The sequence below is a fragment of the Aethalodelphis obliquidens genome, unplaced genomic scaffold (genome assembly GCF_003676395.1).
Source record: "Aethalodelphis obliquidens isolate GAN/ISIS:26980383/991018 unplaced genomic scaffold, ASM367639v1 scaffold26, whole genome shotgun sequence".
NCBI lineage: Eukaryota > Metazoa > Chordata > Mammalia > Artiodactyla > Delphinidae > Aethalodelphis > Aethalodelphis obliquidens.
The window spans coordinates 18,693,468-18,712,220 of NW_020837970.1; the positions used below are offsets into that span (position 1 = coordinate 18,693,468).

Genomic DNA, 18,753 nt, shown 5'->3' on the forward strand with positions numbered 1-18,753 from the left:
TAATAGTTTGCATCTACTAATCCCAAACTCCCAGTCCATCCCTCTCTCCACCCACCCCAATTGGTAACCACAGGTCTGTTCTCTATGTCTATGAGTCTGTTTCTGTTTTGTAGATAAGTTCATTTGTCTTTGCACTTTTTTTTTTTTTCTGCAGTACGCGGGCCTCTCACTATTGTGGCCTCTCCCGTTGCGGAGCACAGGCTCCGGACACGCAGGCTCAGCGGCCATGGCTCACGGGCCCAGCCACTCCGTGGCATGTGGGATCTTCCAGGACCGGGGCACGAACCCGTGTCCCCTGCCTCGGCAGGCGGACTCTCAACCACTGCACCACCAGGGAAGCCCCTTTGCACTTTATTTATTTATTTATTGATTGATTGATTGATTGATTGATTGGTTGGTTGGGTGTTCGTTGCTGCGCACGGGCTTTCTCTAGTTGTGGCGAGCGGGGGCCACTCTGTTGCAGTGTGCGGGCTTCTCATTGCGGTGGCTTCTCTTGTTGCAGAGCATGGGCTCTAGGCGCGTGGGCTCAGTAGTTGTGGCTTGCGGGCTCTAGAGCACAGGCTCGGTAGTTGTGGCGCGTGGGCTTAGTTGCTCCATGGCATGTGGGATCTTCCCGGACCAGGGCTCGAACCTGTGTCCCCTGCTTTGGCAGGCAGATTCTTAACCACTGCGCCCCAGGGAAGTCCTGCTTCCCTTTTCTTAAAAAGTCATGTTTGCCACTTGGCTGGAGGAGCCCAGGGGCAGGGTGCCTTGTGGGATAACCACACCATAAGAGCAGCTTCCCTGAGGGCTTTTCATGAGCTTCTTACAGAAGCCTGAGGGCTCCACTCCTGTGTGATGCCACCCTGTATGGCAAACAGGCTGACACTCCAACATATAAAAGGGACATGGGCTTGGAACTCTGAATCTTCCTCATACTAGGATTGTGGCCCTAGTCAAAAGACCAAAGCCACAAATGTGGGTTCCTAGTTACTACTTACTACCAGGACAAAGTTGAATAGGACAGCAGTTAAACTTTTCATCCAGGACACAGTGTACCTGGTGAGCCATCTCCCTTGCTCCCAACCCAAAGCTTTACAAAAGAAAGGGAGGCTACTTACTGACACCCGAGCTGACAAGCACCCTGCCATCTGAGCATACACTTCCAGAGGAGAGAGCTCCACACCAGACCCAAGCCGCAGCCAACCTCAAGATGTGGATACAGCGATAGCACCCCACTGCTGGCTAGAGATCAGGGTTGAGTGCATGGCCAGAGAGCTTAAGCAATAACAGCAGCTTAAAACGGATGCAGGGGAAATAAAAGAGAGAAGTTCCTGACCCAGTAAAAGGTCTTATTCACTACAACCAGGGATAGAGAAGAAAAGCAAACCCATTTCTCTATTACAACAGATTACAGAACCATAAGCCTTGAGGAAGATCATAGAAAATCCTTCACATATACACCTCTCACCTCTCACCTCTACAGACCCAACCTCCTCGTTTTCTCAGAGCACAGAATGCCTCATTCCAGATCTCTGCTCTGAACTCCTATCAGGGTGTGTTGAGAAGGTCAGCGACTGCAGTGGCTAATCACCCAATCCTTGTAGAGCTGGATGGCGAGTGACATTCTTTAGGTAACAATTATACGGCTGACCTTGTGTTCAGTGGCCCCACAAAGGTGGGAGAAAGCTTCTCATCCGATTGGTTACACCTCTAGGTGATGCACATTGACTCTAATCTTGTCACTTGTTTCTAGGGCCAGCAGAAGAAATTTTGGAAAATGCAGAAACGTAAGAGTAACCTCTTTCATTTCTAAAAGTATTGGTTGGGCAGCAAAACTCCTTTCCTTCTGTATAATTGTTACCTGAAGAATGTCACTCACCATCCAGCTCTACAAGAATTGGGTGATTAGCCAATGCAGTTGCTGACCTTCAACACACCCTGACAGGAGTTCAGAGCAGAGATCAGGAATGAGGCACTCTGGGCTCTGGGAAAACTGGCAGAACACGGCTTCAGATAGTTAGATATTTTCAGGAGAAAATTTTATAAATCCAATTTCTTGCATCTTTCCACACTTAGAAAAGCACTAAAATCATTAAGATATCTGTTCCTCATGACCAACAGCAACCTTCTACCGAGATGTGTGCTTGACTGCATGTACCCCTTTCTCCAAAATCACATATATGCCTGCTGACCTCCCCGGCTACCCCTTTGGAGCAGTTCCTCAGAGCTATTAGAGAGGCTGTCTCCTGGGCTTCAGTCCTCAGTAAGTCCCCAAATAAAACTGAAACTCACAGCTCTCACGTTGTGCATTTTTATTTCAGTTGACAAATCATTAGGAAAAGGACTGAGGTTTATGCCTTCAACAGGCTAAGGAATCGACAACATGCCCCAGAAAGACTGAGTAGCTATAAGGAGAAAAAAAAAAATCCCACACCTGCTGTTAAAAACAAAAACGAATCAAAAAAGAAGGTATCAACTGGAAAAAGCTGCCCTGCTTCACTCTCCTGTGTGGAGGTGAGGAAGTGGAGTGGAAGGAGATGGGAGGAAGGGCAGCTCTGGGGCTTAGACGTTTTATTTGTATTTTGTTTCATTTTTAAAATCACCAAGTTCTTCCTTCTGCTGTGTATCCTCCTGCAAAGTTTGTAAAAACACTCATCATTATCTCCTTGTTATCCTCAGAAATGCTTGGAATGTAGGCACGTAAAAAAAAAAAAAAAAGCAGCAGTAGGTGCTTGCAAGTTAGGCGATTTGCCAAGGGCACATAGTTAAAGAAGTGATTAATAAACATTCTCTGGCTGACTCCTGAATAAATCATGTTTCAGACCCTGAGTCCTCTACTGAGATAGGTCTTCAAGCAGGGTGAGGGGGAAGCAACGATAGATCAAGGAAATAAGACTGGAATTTTTCATAAACCAGGCCCAGACTACCCACACACATCTTGACCAAGCTGAGCTTCTTGGGTTCAGCGGTGAGAAGAGAGGCTGGTTGAGGACTGCAGGCCTAGCTAATCTAGGCCCAGGAATTCAAAATGGAACACAATTATTTTGCCCCTCACTAAAAACGATGCTCCTGCAACCTATTCTTCCCAAATCACTGTATTTTTCCTCTTTACGTATCCCTCCATCCTCCGCATACCCCTTCACAAGAAAAATAATTCTACTCCAAAACTCTCTTCCTGCATTGTATTCTTCCTCTTTGCTTTTAAGACAATATATGTAAGGCTTCTGCAGGACTATGCCTTGCCCTTGTCATGGGAAAGGTTAAAGTGTACACAGCCACTAGTCCAATTAGAGCGGAGAAAACTAATCAGCATTACTCTTCTCCCCAGCCAGTCTGCCCCTTATCGGTTTTCTTCCTACACTCTCTAGACGCATTTCCAATGCACCTCCAATTCTGTGATGGGTTAAGGGCAGCTTGAGTTAGGACCACAGCATAGTGTGATCCTCCTTTCCGTGGAGTCACATGCTAATATTCCAAATTTGAAACTTGAAAGGAAAGACAATCAATTCTAAATGAAACCTGCAAATCATCTCCTTTTTGATGATCTTAGAAATAAACAAAAACCATGACGCATTTTTACAAACTTTTATACAAAGCAGCCCTTTTAAGTTAATTTTAATATATCCAACAAATAATTAAGTATCTACTATGTTCCGGGCGTAAGTATAGAAGGAATGGCCAAAGGAGGTATTTTAGGAGATTCAAATTATAATGAATTATGCCACTTATTAACTTGGTCACTTAATATCTGAGGATGAGCAAATCAAATATTGATAATGGCTGCAGAAGGATACAGATACTCATACAATAATCTTCCTTCCATTCTAGAATAAAAGGGCTGGGGAAGGGTGGTGGGAATTATTTTGTTCAGGGACAATGGCATCCTAAGTAACTCATATGGATGTGCGTGTGAACATCAGAACAGGATTGGAACTTTATAATAACCATTAAGGACTATGGATTCAATCAACTAGTTTCAGGAAAAGCAAAGAAGAATGCAGTCATATGACATAATCAGATTTAGTCACTTTACCTGGGCTTTATCAACTCCATCAAGCACCCCAAAAAGTATCTGGGGCAACATGAGTTGGGTGCAATCCCAAATAATCAGATCTTTGATTTGCAAACATGATGTGGCTTAATAATCAAAACAGAGAACTAGGCTTATTCAAATATCTAAAATAATTCCATTTAACAGGTTTAACAACATGCAACACACACCCTCCAGTTGGCAGACACACCTGTCAATTACAAAACAGGTAGCAAATACTAAACACTTCCACAAATCATTTACAGTTAATGACTACAGCTAACCCTTGGAGGAAAACTCAGAATGGAACTGAACCTCAACACTAGACTTGTTTTTTAGAAAATGTTAAGTATGAACTTCACTGAGTTCCAGGATCAGATCAAAACCAGAAGCTGTGCTGAATTAAGAAAGACACTGGCCCATGGGACTTCCCTGGTGGTGCAGTGGTTAAGAATCCGCCTGCCAATGCAGAGGACACGGCTTCGAGCCCTGGTTCGGGAAGATCCCACATGCCGCAGAGCAACTAAGCCCGGGCGCCACAACTACTGAGCCTGTGCTCTAGAGCCCGTGAGCCACAACTACTGAGCCCATGTGCCACAGCTACTGAACCCCATGGGCCTACAGCCCGTGCTCTGCAACAAGAGAAGCCACCGCAATGAGAAGCCCGCACACCACAATGAGGAGTAGCCCCCGCTTGCTGCAACTAGAGAAAGCCCGCACGCCACAATGAAGACCCAATGCGGCCAAAAAGAAAAGGAAAAAAAAAAGAAAAGACACTGGCCCATGGGACTTCCCTGGTGGCACAGGGGTTAAGAATCCGCCTGCCAATGCAGAGGACACGGGTTTGGGCCCTGGTCCGGGAAGATCCCACATGCTGTGGAGCAACTAGGCCCATGCACCACAACTACTGAAGCCCGCGTGCCTACAGCCCATGCTCCGCAAAAAGAGAAGCCACTGCAATGAGAAGCCCACGCACTGCAACAAAGAGTAGCCCCTGCTCACAGCAACTACAGAAAGCCCATGTGCAGCAACAAAGACCCAACACAGCCAAAAAAATAAATAAATAAATAAAACAGACACTGGAGGAGAGATTCGTTCAAGATGGCAGAGTAGAAGGACGTGCACTCACTCCCTCTAGCGAGAGCACCAGAATCACAACTAACTGCTGAACAATCATCAACAGGAAGACACTGGAACTCACCAAAAAAGATACCCCACATCCAAAGACAAAGGAGAAGCCACAATGAGATGGTAGGAGGGGCACAATCACAATAAAATCAAATCCTGTAACTGCTGGGTGGGTGACTCACAAACTGGAGAACACTTATACCACAGAAGTCCACCCACTGTAGTGAAGGTTCTGGGTCCCATGTCAGCCTGCCCAACTTGGGGGTCTGGCAACCGGAGGAGGAATTCCTAGAGAATCAGACTTTGAAGGCTAGCGGGACTTGACTGCAGGACTTCAACAGGACTGGGGGAAACAGAGACTCCACTCTTGGAGGGCACACACAAAGCAGTGTGCACATCAGGACCCAAGGGAAGGAGCAGTGACCCCATAGGAGACTGAACCAGACCTACTTGCTAGTGTTGGAGGGTCTCCTGCAGAGGCGGGGGGTGGCTGTGGATCACCATGGGGACAAGGACACTGGCAGCAGAAGTTCTGGGAAGTACTCCTTGGTGTGAGCCCTCCCAGAGTCTGCCATTAGCCCCACCAAAGAGCTGGGCAGGCTCCAATGTTGGGCTGCCTCAGGCCAAAGAACCAACAGGGAGGGAACCCAGCCCCACCAATCAGCAGACAAGCAGATTAAAGTTTTACTGAGCTCTGCCCACAAGAGCAACACCCAGCTCTACCCACCACCAGTCCCTCCCATCAGGAAGCTTGCACAAGCCTCTTAGATAGCCTCATCCACCAGAGGGCAGACAGCAGAAGCAAGAAGAACTACAATTCTGCTGCCTGTGGAAGGAAAACCACATTCACAGAAAGATAGACAAAATGAAAAGGCAGAGGGCTATTTACCAGATGAAGGAACAAGATAAAACCCCAGAAAACAACTAAATGAAGTGCAGATAGGCAACCTTCCAGAAAAAGAATTCAGAATAATGATAGTGAAGATGATCCAGGAACTCGGAAAAAGAATGGAGGCAAAATCAAGAAGATGCAACAAATGTTTAATAAAGACCTAGAAGAATTAAGAACAAACAAACAGAGATGAGCAATACAATAACTAAAATGAAAAATACACTAGAAGGAATCAGTAGCAGAATAAGTGAGGCAGAAGAATGGATAAGTGACCTGGAAGACAAAATGGTAGAATTCACTGCCATGGAACAGAATAAAGAAAAAAGAATGAAAAAAAAATGAAGACAGGGCTTCCCTGGTGGCGCAGTGGTTGAGAGTCCGCCTGCCAATGCAGGGGACACGGGTTCGTGCCCTGGTCTGGGAAGATCCCACATGCTGAGGAGCGGCTGAGCCAGTGAGCCATGGCCGCTGAGCCTGCACGTCTGGAGACTGTGCTCCGCAACAGGAGTGGTCACAACAGTGAGAGGCCCGCGTACCACAAAAAAAAACAAAAAAAAAGACAGCCTAAGAGACCTCTGGGACAACATTATACACAACAACATTCGCATTATAGGGGTCCCAGAAGGAGAAGAGAGAGAGAAATGGCCCAAGAAAATATTTGAAGAGATTATAGTTGAAAACTCCCCTAACATGGGAAAGGAAATAGCCACCCAAGTCCAGGAAGCGCAGACAGTCCCAGGCAGGATAAACCAAAGGAGAAACACGCCAAGACACATAGTAATCAAAGTGACAAAAATTAAAGACAAAGAACAATTATGAAAAGCAACAAGGGAAAAATGACAAATAATATACAGAGGAACTCCCATAAGGTTAACAGGTGATTTCTCAGCAGAAACTCTACAAGCCAGAAGGGAGTGGCACAATATATTTAAAGTGATGAAAGGGAAGAACCTACAACCAAGATTACACTACCCAGCAAGGATCTCATTCAGATTCGATGGAGAAATCAAAGACTTTACAGACAGGCAAAAGCTAAGGGAATTCAGCACCACCAAACCAGCTCTACAACAAATGCTAAAGGGACTTCTCTAAGTGGGAAACACAAGAGAAGAAAAGGACCTACAAAAACAAACCCAAAACAATTAAGAAAATGGCCATAGAAACATACATATCGATAATTACCTTAAACGTGAATGGATTAAATGCTCCAACCAAAAGACACAGGCTCGCTGAATGGATACAAAAACAAGACCCATATATACGCTGTCTACAAGAGACCTACTTCAGGCCTAGGGATACATACAGACTGAAAGTGAGGGGATGGAAAAAGATATTCCATGCAAATGGAAATCAAAAGAAAGCTGGAGGGGCTTCCCTGGTGGCACAGTGGTTAAGAATCCGCCTGCCAATGATGGGGACATGGGTTCGAGCCCTGGCCCAGGAAGATCCCACATACCGTGGAGCAACTAAGCCTGTGCTCCACAACTACTGAGCCTGCGCTCTACAGCCCACGAGAAACAGCTACTGAGCCTGCATGCCACAACTACTGAAGCCCATGCGCCTAGAGCCCGTACTCCACAACAAAAGAAGCCACCACAATGAGAAGCCTGCACACCACAACGAAGAGTAGCCCCTGCTTGCTGCAACCAGAGAAAAGCCTGTGCACAACAACAAAGACCCAATGCAGCCAAAAATTAAAAATAAATAAATCAGAAAAAAAAAGAAAGCTGGAGTAGCAATACTCATATCAGATAAAATAGACTTTAAAATAAAGAATGTTACAAGAGAAAAGGAAGGACACTATGTAATGATCAAGGGATCAATCTGAGAAGAAGATATAACAATCATAAATATATATGCACCCAACAAGGAGCACCTCAAAACATAAGGCAACTGCTAACAGCTATAAAAGAGGAAATTGACAGTAACATGATAATAGTGGGGGACTTTAACAGCTCACTTACACCAACGGACAGATCATCCAAACAAAATTAATAAGGAAACACAATCTTTAAATGACACAATAGACCAGATAGATTTAATTGATATTTATAGGACATTCCATCCAAAAACAGCAGATTACACTTTCTTCTCAAGTGCACATGGAACATTCTCCAGGATAGATCACATCTTGGGTCACAAATCAAGCCTCAGTAAATTTAAGAAAACTGAAATCATTTCAAGCATCTTTTCTGACCACAACGCTATGAGATTAGAAATCAGTTACAGGGAAAAAATCTTAAAAAACACAAACACATGGAGGCTAAATAATACGTTACTAAATAACCAAGAGATCACTGAAGAAATCAAAGAGGAAATCAAAAAATACCTAGAGACAAATGACAATGAAAACACAACGATCCAAAACCTATGGGATGCAGCAAAAGCAGTTCTAAGAGGGAAGTTTATAGCTATACAAGCCTACCTCAAGAAACAAGAAAAATCTCAAATAAACAATCCAACCTGACACCTAAAGGAACTAGAGAAAGAAAAACAAACAAAACCCAAAGTTAGCAGAAGAAATCATAAAGATCAGAGCAGAAAGAAATGAAATAGAAACAAAGAAAACAATAGCAAAGATCAATAAAACTACAAGCTGGTTCTTTGAGAAGATAAACAAAATTGATAAACCATTAGCCAGACTCATCAAGAGGGAGAGGACTCAAATCAATAAAATTAAAAATGAAAATGGAGAGGGGCTTCCCTGGTGGCGCAGTGGTTGAGAGTCCACCTGCCGATGCAGGGGACACGGGTTCATGCCCCGGTTCGGGAAGATCCCACATGCCCCAGAGCGGCTGGGCCCATGAGCCATGGCCGCTGAGCCTGTGCATCCAGAGCCTGTCTCCGCAACGGGAGAGGCTGCAACAGTGAAGAGGCCCGCATACCGCAAAAAAAAAAAAAAAAGAAAAAGGAGAAATTACAACAGACACCGTAGAAACACAAAGCATCCTAAGGAACTACTACAAGCCACTCTATGCTAATAAAATGGACAACCTGGAAGAAATGGACAAATTTGTAGAAAGGTATAGCCTTTCAAGACTGAACCAGGAAGAAATAGAAAATATGAACAGACCAATTACAAGTAATGAAATTGAAACTGTGATTAAAAATCTTCCAACAAAGAAAAGTCCAGAACAAGGTGGCTTCACAGGTGAATTCTATCAAACATCTACAGAAGAGCTAACACCCATCCTTCTCAAAGTCTTCCCAAAAATTGTAGAGGAAGGAACACTCCCAAACTCATTCTTTGAGGCCACCATCACCCTGATACCAAAACCAGACAAAGATACTACAAAAGAAGAAAATTACAGACCAATATCACTGATGAATATAGATGTAGAAATCCTCAACAAAATATTAGCAAACAGAATCCAACAACACATTAAAAGGATCATACACCATGATCAAATGGGATTTATCCCAGGGATGCAAGGATTCTTCAGTATAGGCAAATCAATCAATGTGATACACCATATTAACAAATTGAAGAATAAAAACCATATGATCATCTCAATAGATGCAGAAAAAGCTTTTGACAAAATTCAACACCCATTTATGATAAAAACTCTTCGGAAAGTGGGCAGAGAAGCAACCTACCTCAACATAATGAAGGCCATATACGACACACCCACAGCAAACATCATTCTCAATGGTGAAAAACTGACAGCATTTCCTCAAAGATCAGGAACAAGACAAGGATGTCCACTCTCGCCACTATTTTCAACATAGTTTTGGAAGTCCTAGCCACGGCAATCAGAGAAGAAAAAGAAATAAAAGAATACAAATTGGAAAAGAAGTAAAACTGTCACTGTGTGCAGATGACATGATACTATACATAGAGAATCCTAAAGATGCCACGAGAAAACTACTAGAGCTTATCAATGAATTTGGTAAAGTTGCAGGATACAAAATTAATGCACAGAAATCTCTTGCATTCCTATACACTAACAATGAAATATCAGAAAGAGAAATTAAGGTAATAATCCCATTCACCACTGCAACAAAAAGAATAAAATACCTAGGAATAAACCTACCTAAGGAGGTAAAAGACCTGTACTCAGAAAACTATAAGACACTGAGGAAAGAAATCAAAGATGACACAAACAAATGGAGAGATATACCATGTTCTTGGATTGGAAGAATCAACATTGTGAAAATGACTTTTCTACCCAAAGCAACCTACAGATTCAATGCAATCCCTATCAAATTACCAATGGCATTTTTTACAGAACTAGAACAAAAAATCTTAAAATTTGTATGGAGACACCAAAGACCCCAAATAGCCAAAGCAGTCTTGAGGGAAAAAAACGGAGCTGGAGGAATCAGACTCCCTGACTTCAGAATATACTACAAAGCTACAGTAATCAAGACAATATGGTACTGGCACAAAAAGAGAAATATAGATCAATGGAACAGGATAGAAAGCCCAGAGATAAACCCACGCACCTATGGTTGACTAATCTGTGACAAAGGAGGCAAGGATATACAATGGAGAAAAGACAGTCTCTTCAATAAGTGATGGTGGGAAAACTAGACAGCTACATGTAAAAGAATGAAATTAGGGCTTCCCTGGTGGCGCAGTGGTTGAGAGTCTGCCTGCCGATGCAGGGGACGCAGGTTCATGTCCCGGTCCAGGAAGATCCCATATGCCGCGGAGCGGCTGGGCCCATGAGCCATGGCCGCTAAGCCTGTGCATCCGGAGCCTGTGCTCCGCAACGGGAGAGGTCACAACAGCGAGAGGCCCGCGTACCGTTAAAAAAAAAAAAAAGGAATGAAATTAGAACACTCCCTAACCATGCACACAAAAAAACCTCAAAATGGATTAGAGACCTAAATGTAAGACCAGACACTATAAAACTCCTAGAGGAAAACACAGGAAGAACACTCTTTGACATAAATCACAGCAAGATCCTTTTTGACCCACCTCCTAGAGAAATGGAAATAAAAACAAAAATAAACAGAGGGGACCTAATGAAACTTAATAGCTTTTGCAAAGCAAACTACAAACAAGACAAAAAGACAACCCTCAGAATGGGAGAAAATATTTGCAAACGAATCAACGGACAAAGGATTAATCCCCAAAATACATAAACAGCTCATGCAGCTCAATATTAAAAAAACAAACATCCCAATCCAAAAATGGGCAGAAGACCTAAAAAGACATTTCTCCAAAGACATACAGATGGCCAAGAAGCACATGAAAAGCTGCTCAACATCACTAATTATTAGAGAAATGCAAATCAAAACTACAATGAGGTATCACCTCACACCAGTCAGAATGGACATCATCAGAAAATCTACAAACAACAAATGCTGGACAGGGTGTGGAGAAAAGGGAACCCTCTTGTACTGTTGATGGGAATGTAAATTGATACAGCCACTATGGAGAACAGTATGGAGGTTCCTTAAAAAACTAAAAATAGAATTACCATACGACCTAGCAATCCCACTACTGGGCATATACCCAGAGAAAACTATAATTCAAAAAGACACATGCACCCCAATGTTCACTGCAGCACTATTTACAATAGCCAGGTCATGGAAACAACCTAAATGCCCATCGACAGACAAATGGATAAAGATAATGTGGTACATATATACAGCGCAATATTACTCAGCCATAAAAAGGAACAAAATTGGGTCATTTGTAGATATGTGGATGGATCTAGAGACTGTCATAGAGAGTGAAGTAAGTCAGAAAAACAAATATCGTATATTAATGCATATATGTGGAACCTAGAAAAATGGTACAGATGAACCGGTTTGCAGGGCAGAAATAGAGATACAGATGTAGAGAACAAACGTATGGACACCAAGGGCGGAAAGTGGTGGTGGGGGTGGGATGAATTGGGAGACTGGGATTGACATGTATACACTAATGTGTATAAAATGGATAACTCATAAGAACCTGCTGTATAAAAAATAAATAAAATAAAATTCAAATATTAAAAAAAAAAAAAGAAGAAGAAAGACACTGGCCCAAAGCCTACAAGGAAGGAAGTTATCTGGAGGAGAAGCTTTAGCTAAGTTTTAACTTGCATATGTTGTTTTCTTTACTAAAATCAACCCCATAGGGAAATACACTACAGTCTGGGCTTTGTTGATGTTGTTTTCCTCCACAGATTCTTCCTTCTTTTTGCAGAAATAGGATTATGGCTCAAGTCATTTGAAAGCCTCTCCAGGAACCTGTATTCCAAAGAGAAGACTCCATATGAGGAACATCAGAGAAAGAAGTTACTTGTCTATCTTTGGTAACGTTCATCCAAAACACCTTTCATTCTGTCAGTGGATAAGACCCCTCAACTAACAGAGCAAATTCATTTACAGGGAGGTAATAAATTGAAATAAACATTTTATTTAGTTTCTTGTCTGTCTCTAAATCTGTTTCATTAGGGAATTTACAGCACACCATTGTCACATAACCTCCCTATTTCTCTTTTCTTGATTCAACTCTAGTCCTATAGCAATGCAGGTAAAGACTTAATTTTTAGAAGTATAGGAATTATCCTAATTTATATAATACTAGTAAACATTCTAATTACCTTTTAAGCCTTTTATTTTAAAGTATATTTGATTTACAATGTTGTGTTAGTTTCTGGTGTATAGCAAAGTGATTCAGTTATACATATGTATCGATACATATATTCTTTTCCATTATGGTTTATTACAGGATATTGAATATAGTTCCCTGTGTCTGTTAAGCAATTTAAACACACTGTATCCTTTTGCTTCATATTCCCCAGTTGGACTGCAAAGCTTGGGACTGGGTCATATATTTTTCCTGTAACCACTGAGTGCCCAGCACTGGAATAGGCAGATACCAAACCACCAATTAGGTGACAGATTTAAGTCAGTCCCTAACTTTTCTATACCAAAATAAACATATTCTGAGTGCCAGTTTTATGTGAAGCATTCTATTACTTGTCATGAAAGATTCAGAGAAGTATGTGATCGACCATGGACACAAGAGCATACCTTTTATCCTCCTTGGCCTAATGCATCTTACTAGTGAAGAACTACCTTTGATGCTATTTCTTTACCTAAATCATCTGTCACACTCTAAGTGCCATTTTTTTGATTAAATACTTTTAATTCTACATATCAAATGACAACACTTTTTCAACATCTTTTTAAAAATTAATTATATTTCTTGGCTGCATTGGGTCTTCATTGCTGTGTGTGGCCTTTCTCTAGTTGTGGTGAGCGTGGGCTAATCTTCGTTGTGATGGGCGGGCTTCTCGTGGTGGATTCTCTTGTTGCGGAGCACAGGCTCTAGGCGTGCGGGCTTCAGCAGTTGTGGCACACGGGCTCAGTAGCTGTGGCTCGTGGGCTCTAGAGCACAGGCTCAGTAGTTGTGGTGAACGGGCTTAGTTGCTCCGCGGCATGTGGGATCTCCCTGGACCAGGGCTCGAACCCATATCCCCTGCATTGGCAGGTGGATTCTTAACCACTGCACCACGAGGGAAGTCCCTCATATGACAACTTTTGAAAGTAATTTAAGCATACTTAAAATGCCAGAAAAAATGACACTACCATACGGCTCAACCATAAATATGGCTTCCCTCCATAAACACCTATACCTCATAACCAGAGAACTAGATTCCAGGAGAGTTTCGAGAGAATTCTAAATGTTAAGCCCATAAGCTAGAATTTTATTTCTTTGCATTGCTGACTCTATTCATGAGTCTACTCTTCTATTCGCTGTGAAATAACCATCCTCAAACACAATTTTCAGTAGCTGCCTTAAAGAAAACTACCAGCCCCTGCTATTTCAGATGAAACCCATATCCAAAGCACTCCCGACTCTTCATTTCAATCCCACACTCGCCCCAACCTCACCCCTCCCGAGCCCCACCCCACCCTCATTACACACACCAGCCAAGAACTTTGAGCTCAATCATAACCCTTTGTGCTTCTGCCTAAGCCTGCCTTCCTTCCTCGAATACCATCCTTTCCGTCCTGGCCAATTTCTGTACATACACCACCTCACTTTAAGTGGCTGCTCAAAACACATTTCCTTATGCAAGCGTTCTATGATTTTTCTCACAGTTTAAACATTTACCTAATATGTTATGTGTCAGATACTTTTATGTAATTTTGCTTATCTCTCTTGTCTTAACCAATTTTGAGTGTCAGCTCTGGTCTCCTCTCCCCAGCCCTGGTCACAGCCTCACTAGGACCCTCGACACTTGAACATGGTCAGATGTCTACTGGCACCGTATTTTCAGTAATTTGCTATCCTGAATGAACTGCAGTCCTAAAGCAGACATTTTTGGTGAAATACATAGCCCGAGGACAGGATTCCGGATAAGCCCTGGCCGCAGAAGTCAGCTCAGTGAATGGAGGTGGGGGACTAATCCTTGGGGAGGCTGACAGGACAGCTGGGGAAAAAGGGCAGGTGGAAGTGGAGGCTAGAGGACTGGGATAGACTAGAGGGTTGGTCGAATGGCGTTTCAGGAGGTCTGGGGGAGTTGTCCCAAGGAAGGCCCTCTCGGAGCCCGGGAACGAGACGGGACAGGTCCGACTCACCCATGGGTTGGGGAAAGTGGAAGGACACGGAACCGAAGAGCAGGTCACGGTAGCGTTGGAAGGCCTCGTCGAGGACGGAGCAGCCTACCTGCGCGGCCGAACTGACGTGGTACTGGAATTGGAAGGTGTGCGGGAAGATGGCGTAGCTCTGCTCGGAGGTTTGGATGTACTGGGGCCATGGCCACAGGGCCGTCGCCCGCCCCGCGAACGCTGCCGCCAGCAGCAGCGAAAACCAGAGCGCGGAGCCTGCCATAGCCCGCCGGTCTCCTCTCCCCCAGCGGGCCGGGCCACGTGACACCCTGGTCAGGTGAGCCGCCCCCGCGTGATAACAGGCGCGTCACGTGACCGGAGGCAGCTCTTCATCGGCGACCCCGGAAGACGGATTACCAGTCCCTGCAGTCCCGGCGTGAGCCGGGAGCTCCTGTGGCGTGCAGTGGTTGGGGCGGGGTATCGGTGATGGTTCAGGTGCAGGCGGTTCACGGGCCTGGTGGAGCAGTAACTAAATGCACCACCGCAGGTGTCAAGCCTGCGGTCACAGAACTTTAAGCGCACCAGAGGGTAGAAGCCCCACGTGGGGAGGCTGAGTGGGCGAGCGAGAAAGGAAAGTTTCCCGAATCGTGAACACGGAATAAGGGCTCGTGAGGCCTGCTGGGAGGTAAAGGACGGCCCAGGCCCAGGGAACTTAAACAAAAAAATGGAGGCTTAAAAGCACAGCTCCTTTTGATGCTGTGGGTCAGAAAGGGTCTGGAATTAGGTAGTGAGAATGGCTCAGCTAAAGAGGGCATTATAAGATCACAAAAATGGGATCTACTTACGACTGGGGAAAAAATGTGTACTTTCACGGCAAGCTTGAGGCGTCCCATTTCCAGCCTCTAGTGTAGGCTCTTCCTTTAATGGTTGATAATCTCCTAGTAACCGCCCCCAGATCCTCTCCTCGCAGACAAAACTCCGCGAAAGGTAGGTCCTGTACTTACTGCAAGCAGTAAGACATTGCTTGAACTTTGGGTGCAAGTTCGACAATACCCAGAGATAAGACAGGTCTTATACCCAGAGAGAAGTTCCGCAGGGGTTTACATAGAAGTCCGAGAGTCAGGACTTAATTTTGTGGGCAATTGAAAATCAGCCCAAAGATTTGCATTTTAGAAATCTCATGTTGAATAGTCGGATGGATAAGAAACCAGTTAGGCAGAGCTTTTCTTTTTTTTTTTTAATTGGAGGTGGAAGATAATAAGACCTTGAACTATAGCAGTGGGAAAGGAAGAGAGCTGTAGATCCAGAAAATAGTGGATCTGCTCAGAAGCAGAGGGGTTAATACACGAGAGGCTTGAGGGCTGATCAGTGAGAACACAGTTACTTACTGAGTCAGGGACCCTGTCTTCCTTGCTCACCACTATATTATCAGAGCACAGTACCAGGAGAGAAGTAATTTACATAGAAGAGTCACAAAATGAAGGAACTGGACCCAAATAAAGAGACTGTAAAAATTACTAATGAAAATACTTAGAGATTATTGTTGAGAGAATATTCCAAACATATTATTCCAGTTATCCTCTCTCTGACAGTATGTCAATCAGAAAAGTAATGAACAACCATTAAAAGTTAAAAAAAACATCATAATACAAGTAAATGTTCAGAGCCTAGCATAGAAATAGTAGCAAAAATTAAAATGAAGTTATTTAACATTATAAACTGTTTAGATTCGTATATACACAACATTGCCATCAATTTTGACAGTAGATGAATAACAAAAATAATGACACAGATAATATATAGTATATAATATCTGGTTGTTTTCTCTGTTTTTCTGTTTACTAAAGACAACTTGTTAAATGAATAAAACATGATTTAATTTCCGTTATCTATAGCATCTAATAAAATTACATATCAGAAAAAGAATTCACTGTCAGACAATGTGTCCAGATTTTTGGTTCATAAAGTAGAGTCATCAGCGTAGGAGAGAGGAGGGAATGACTAATTTTGCCTGGGGAAGTCTTTCAAAGAGGAAGTGGCTTGAGCTGGCTTCCAGAACATGAGTTGGCAGGGAAGGGGAGCATGGGCAAAGCGTAGAGGTGTGGATGAAGATGGCATATTGAGCATAGGGTTTGGGGGGATAGCAAGGTGAAAATGTGCCGTGATTATCTCACTTCTACCATATTCCCTTCTCCTTGGAATGCCTTGCCCACCTCCCACTCCCACCACTTACTTGAAGGTCTAAAGTTAAATTTTACCATCCTGTAAATCTCTGACTTCTCACGCCTGGGTAAGATCCCATAGCCCTCTGAGCTTATCTCCATCAGAGCACTTACCTCAATATTGTAATTGCCTGTCCATTTGTCTGTATCCCTTAAGTAAAAGTTCCTTAAAGGCAGGTTCTGTGTTCACTGTTGTATTCCTAGCCCTGGGCACAGTGTCTGGCACATAGTAGATTCACTAAATAAGTAGAAAGTATTTATATAATAAAATATTTATATAATAAAGTATTTATATAATAAGTATTTAGTAGATTCACTAAATAAGTGAAAGGCCCGGAATATCTCTTCTCCTATTTAGCATCTACTTATCCTTCAGGTGTTAGCCTAGACCAGACCAACAAGTATGTTGTGAATGGAGTACCAGTGTGTTGAGACAGTGACCACTCCCTCCCCTCAATCCTTGGGGTGGCCAGGCAGAGCCTGGGGTAGCTAGACATCCTGGTCAGTCATCTCCAGCCAAGAACAAACACCTGTGTGTGCTCTGATGTGAGAAACTCTGGGAAGCACTTAGACATCTCCTCTAGGATGTTTCTTTATGGCACCCTCATTGCAGCCTCTTTACTTGTCCATGTTCTCCACAGACGACATGCTGAATGAGTGGCATCTTTTCCACAGTTGTATCCTTACTGCCTGAGTCAAGAATCTGCACATAGTAAGTGTTCAGCAAGTATTTGTTGAATGAATGAGGAAGCATTTGTATTAAATTTTGAAAGACAGAATTTCATTGTGTAGGGGAAAGAGCAATCCATGGAGAAGAACTGCAGTCTAGAAAGAAAACTCCATCTAACTTGTTCACTTTAAGATCCCCAGGTTCTGGAACAGCACCTGGCACATCATAGTCATTTAATGGATATTTTTGAATGAATAGAATGAAATGGCAAACGAACCTAGGCAGAGATCTCTGAAGAATCTGGTGTGATACCAGGGATGTGAGCAATTCTGTTTTACTAGAACCAATAGTGCATAAAGAGAAATACGGATAAAAATAATTTTAGAAAAAGTAAGTTGAAGCTGGGTAATGAAGTAAGGAAAGGAGGAAATTATTGATCAAGGTACTGTGTACTAGATACATGTTATCTTCTTTATCTCTCACAACAACTGTGTGAAATTGAGTATCATCTACATTTTACAGATGAGGAAGCAGGCTCTGATAATTAAAATAACTTGACCAAGGCCCCATAGATAGTTGTCAGAACCAGTATTTGGACCCAGGTCTTCTACGCCAAAATCTATTGCTTTTACATCTATCATACTTCCTTGAAAGCTAGTCTGAAGATTGTATTGGGATTTTACTCTTGAGTCTGTGGGAAGCTAGTGAAATTTCTTTAACTGAAGAGTGACAAGACCAGAGCTGAAATTGGCTAAGATTAATCCGTTAACGTATATAGGAGGAATCAAATGGGGAAAGCCGTGTGCAGGTAGATTGGGGCTGGGGCTGAGGCTGAGGTTGAGGCTGAGCCTGTTGGCTCAGAGCTCTCTAAAACAACCTGACCATTCTCACATGCTATGGGGCTCAGGAAATGCAGACCCCAATTCACCTGAGATCGATGGCTTCATTTTTCCTCTTCCACATCGGCTAGCCAGACCAGTGAGACTTAAGCTTTGTTTAATTTGTCAAAGTTTACAGAAGTGGAGATGGTCCAAATTATCTATGCTCCCTGACTCTCTTTAGACCCATCGCAATTCACGTGGAGCCATCCCTACCTCTGCTGTACCCTGTTACCTCCAGCTCCTCCCATGCTGTTTCCAGAATTACAGAATGCTACCCAATTTACCACTACTAAACATGTACAGCATTCCTTGGGGATACTAAAAATATTTCTGTGTCCAGTTTATCTTTTCTTCGAGCCTTATCCCCTCTTCTCTCCTATTTAGTCGTATAACTATTCTAGTTATCTTTTCAGGCTTACTCCCTAATTCTTTTTTGGTTGCACCAGGTC

At 43.2% G+C, this 18,753-nt stretch overlaps 1 protein-coding gene across 5 annotated transcripts in view; it reads right to left on the reverse strand.

Annotated features, from left to right (window-relative positions):
* Positions 1–14,851, reverse strand: part of HEXA (hexosaminidase subunit alpha) — a 34,159-nt gene extending 19,308 nt beyond the window's left edge. Inside the window, exons 1-2 of one of the 5 annotated variants that reach the window (XM_027123533.1) lie at positions 14,650–14,753; positions 2,417–2,613 (exon numbers count right to left, since the gene is read on the reverse strand). In XM_027123533.1, coding sequence (XP_026979334.1) covers positions 2,417–2,573 — 157 coding nt within the window. In that variant the 5' untranslated portion in view covers positions 2,574–2,613; positions 14,650–14,753. Of the gene's footprint in view, positions 1–2,416; positions 2,614–14,561 lie in introns of all 5 variants that reach the window. The other 4 variants (XR_003436456.1, XM_027123531.1, XM_027123532.1 and 1 more) reach the window with 4 other exon arrangements.
* Between the last annotated feature and the right edge of the window lie 3,902 nt (positions 14,852–18,753).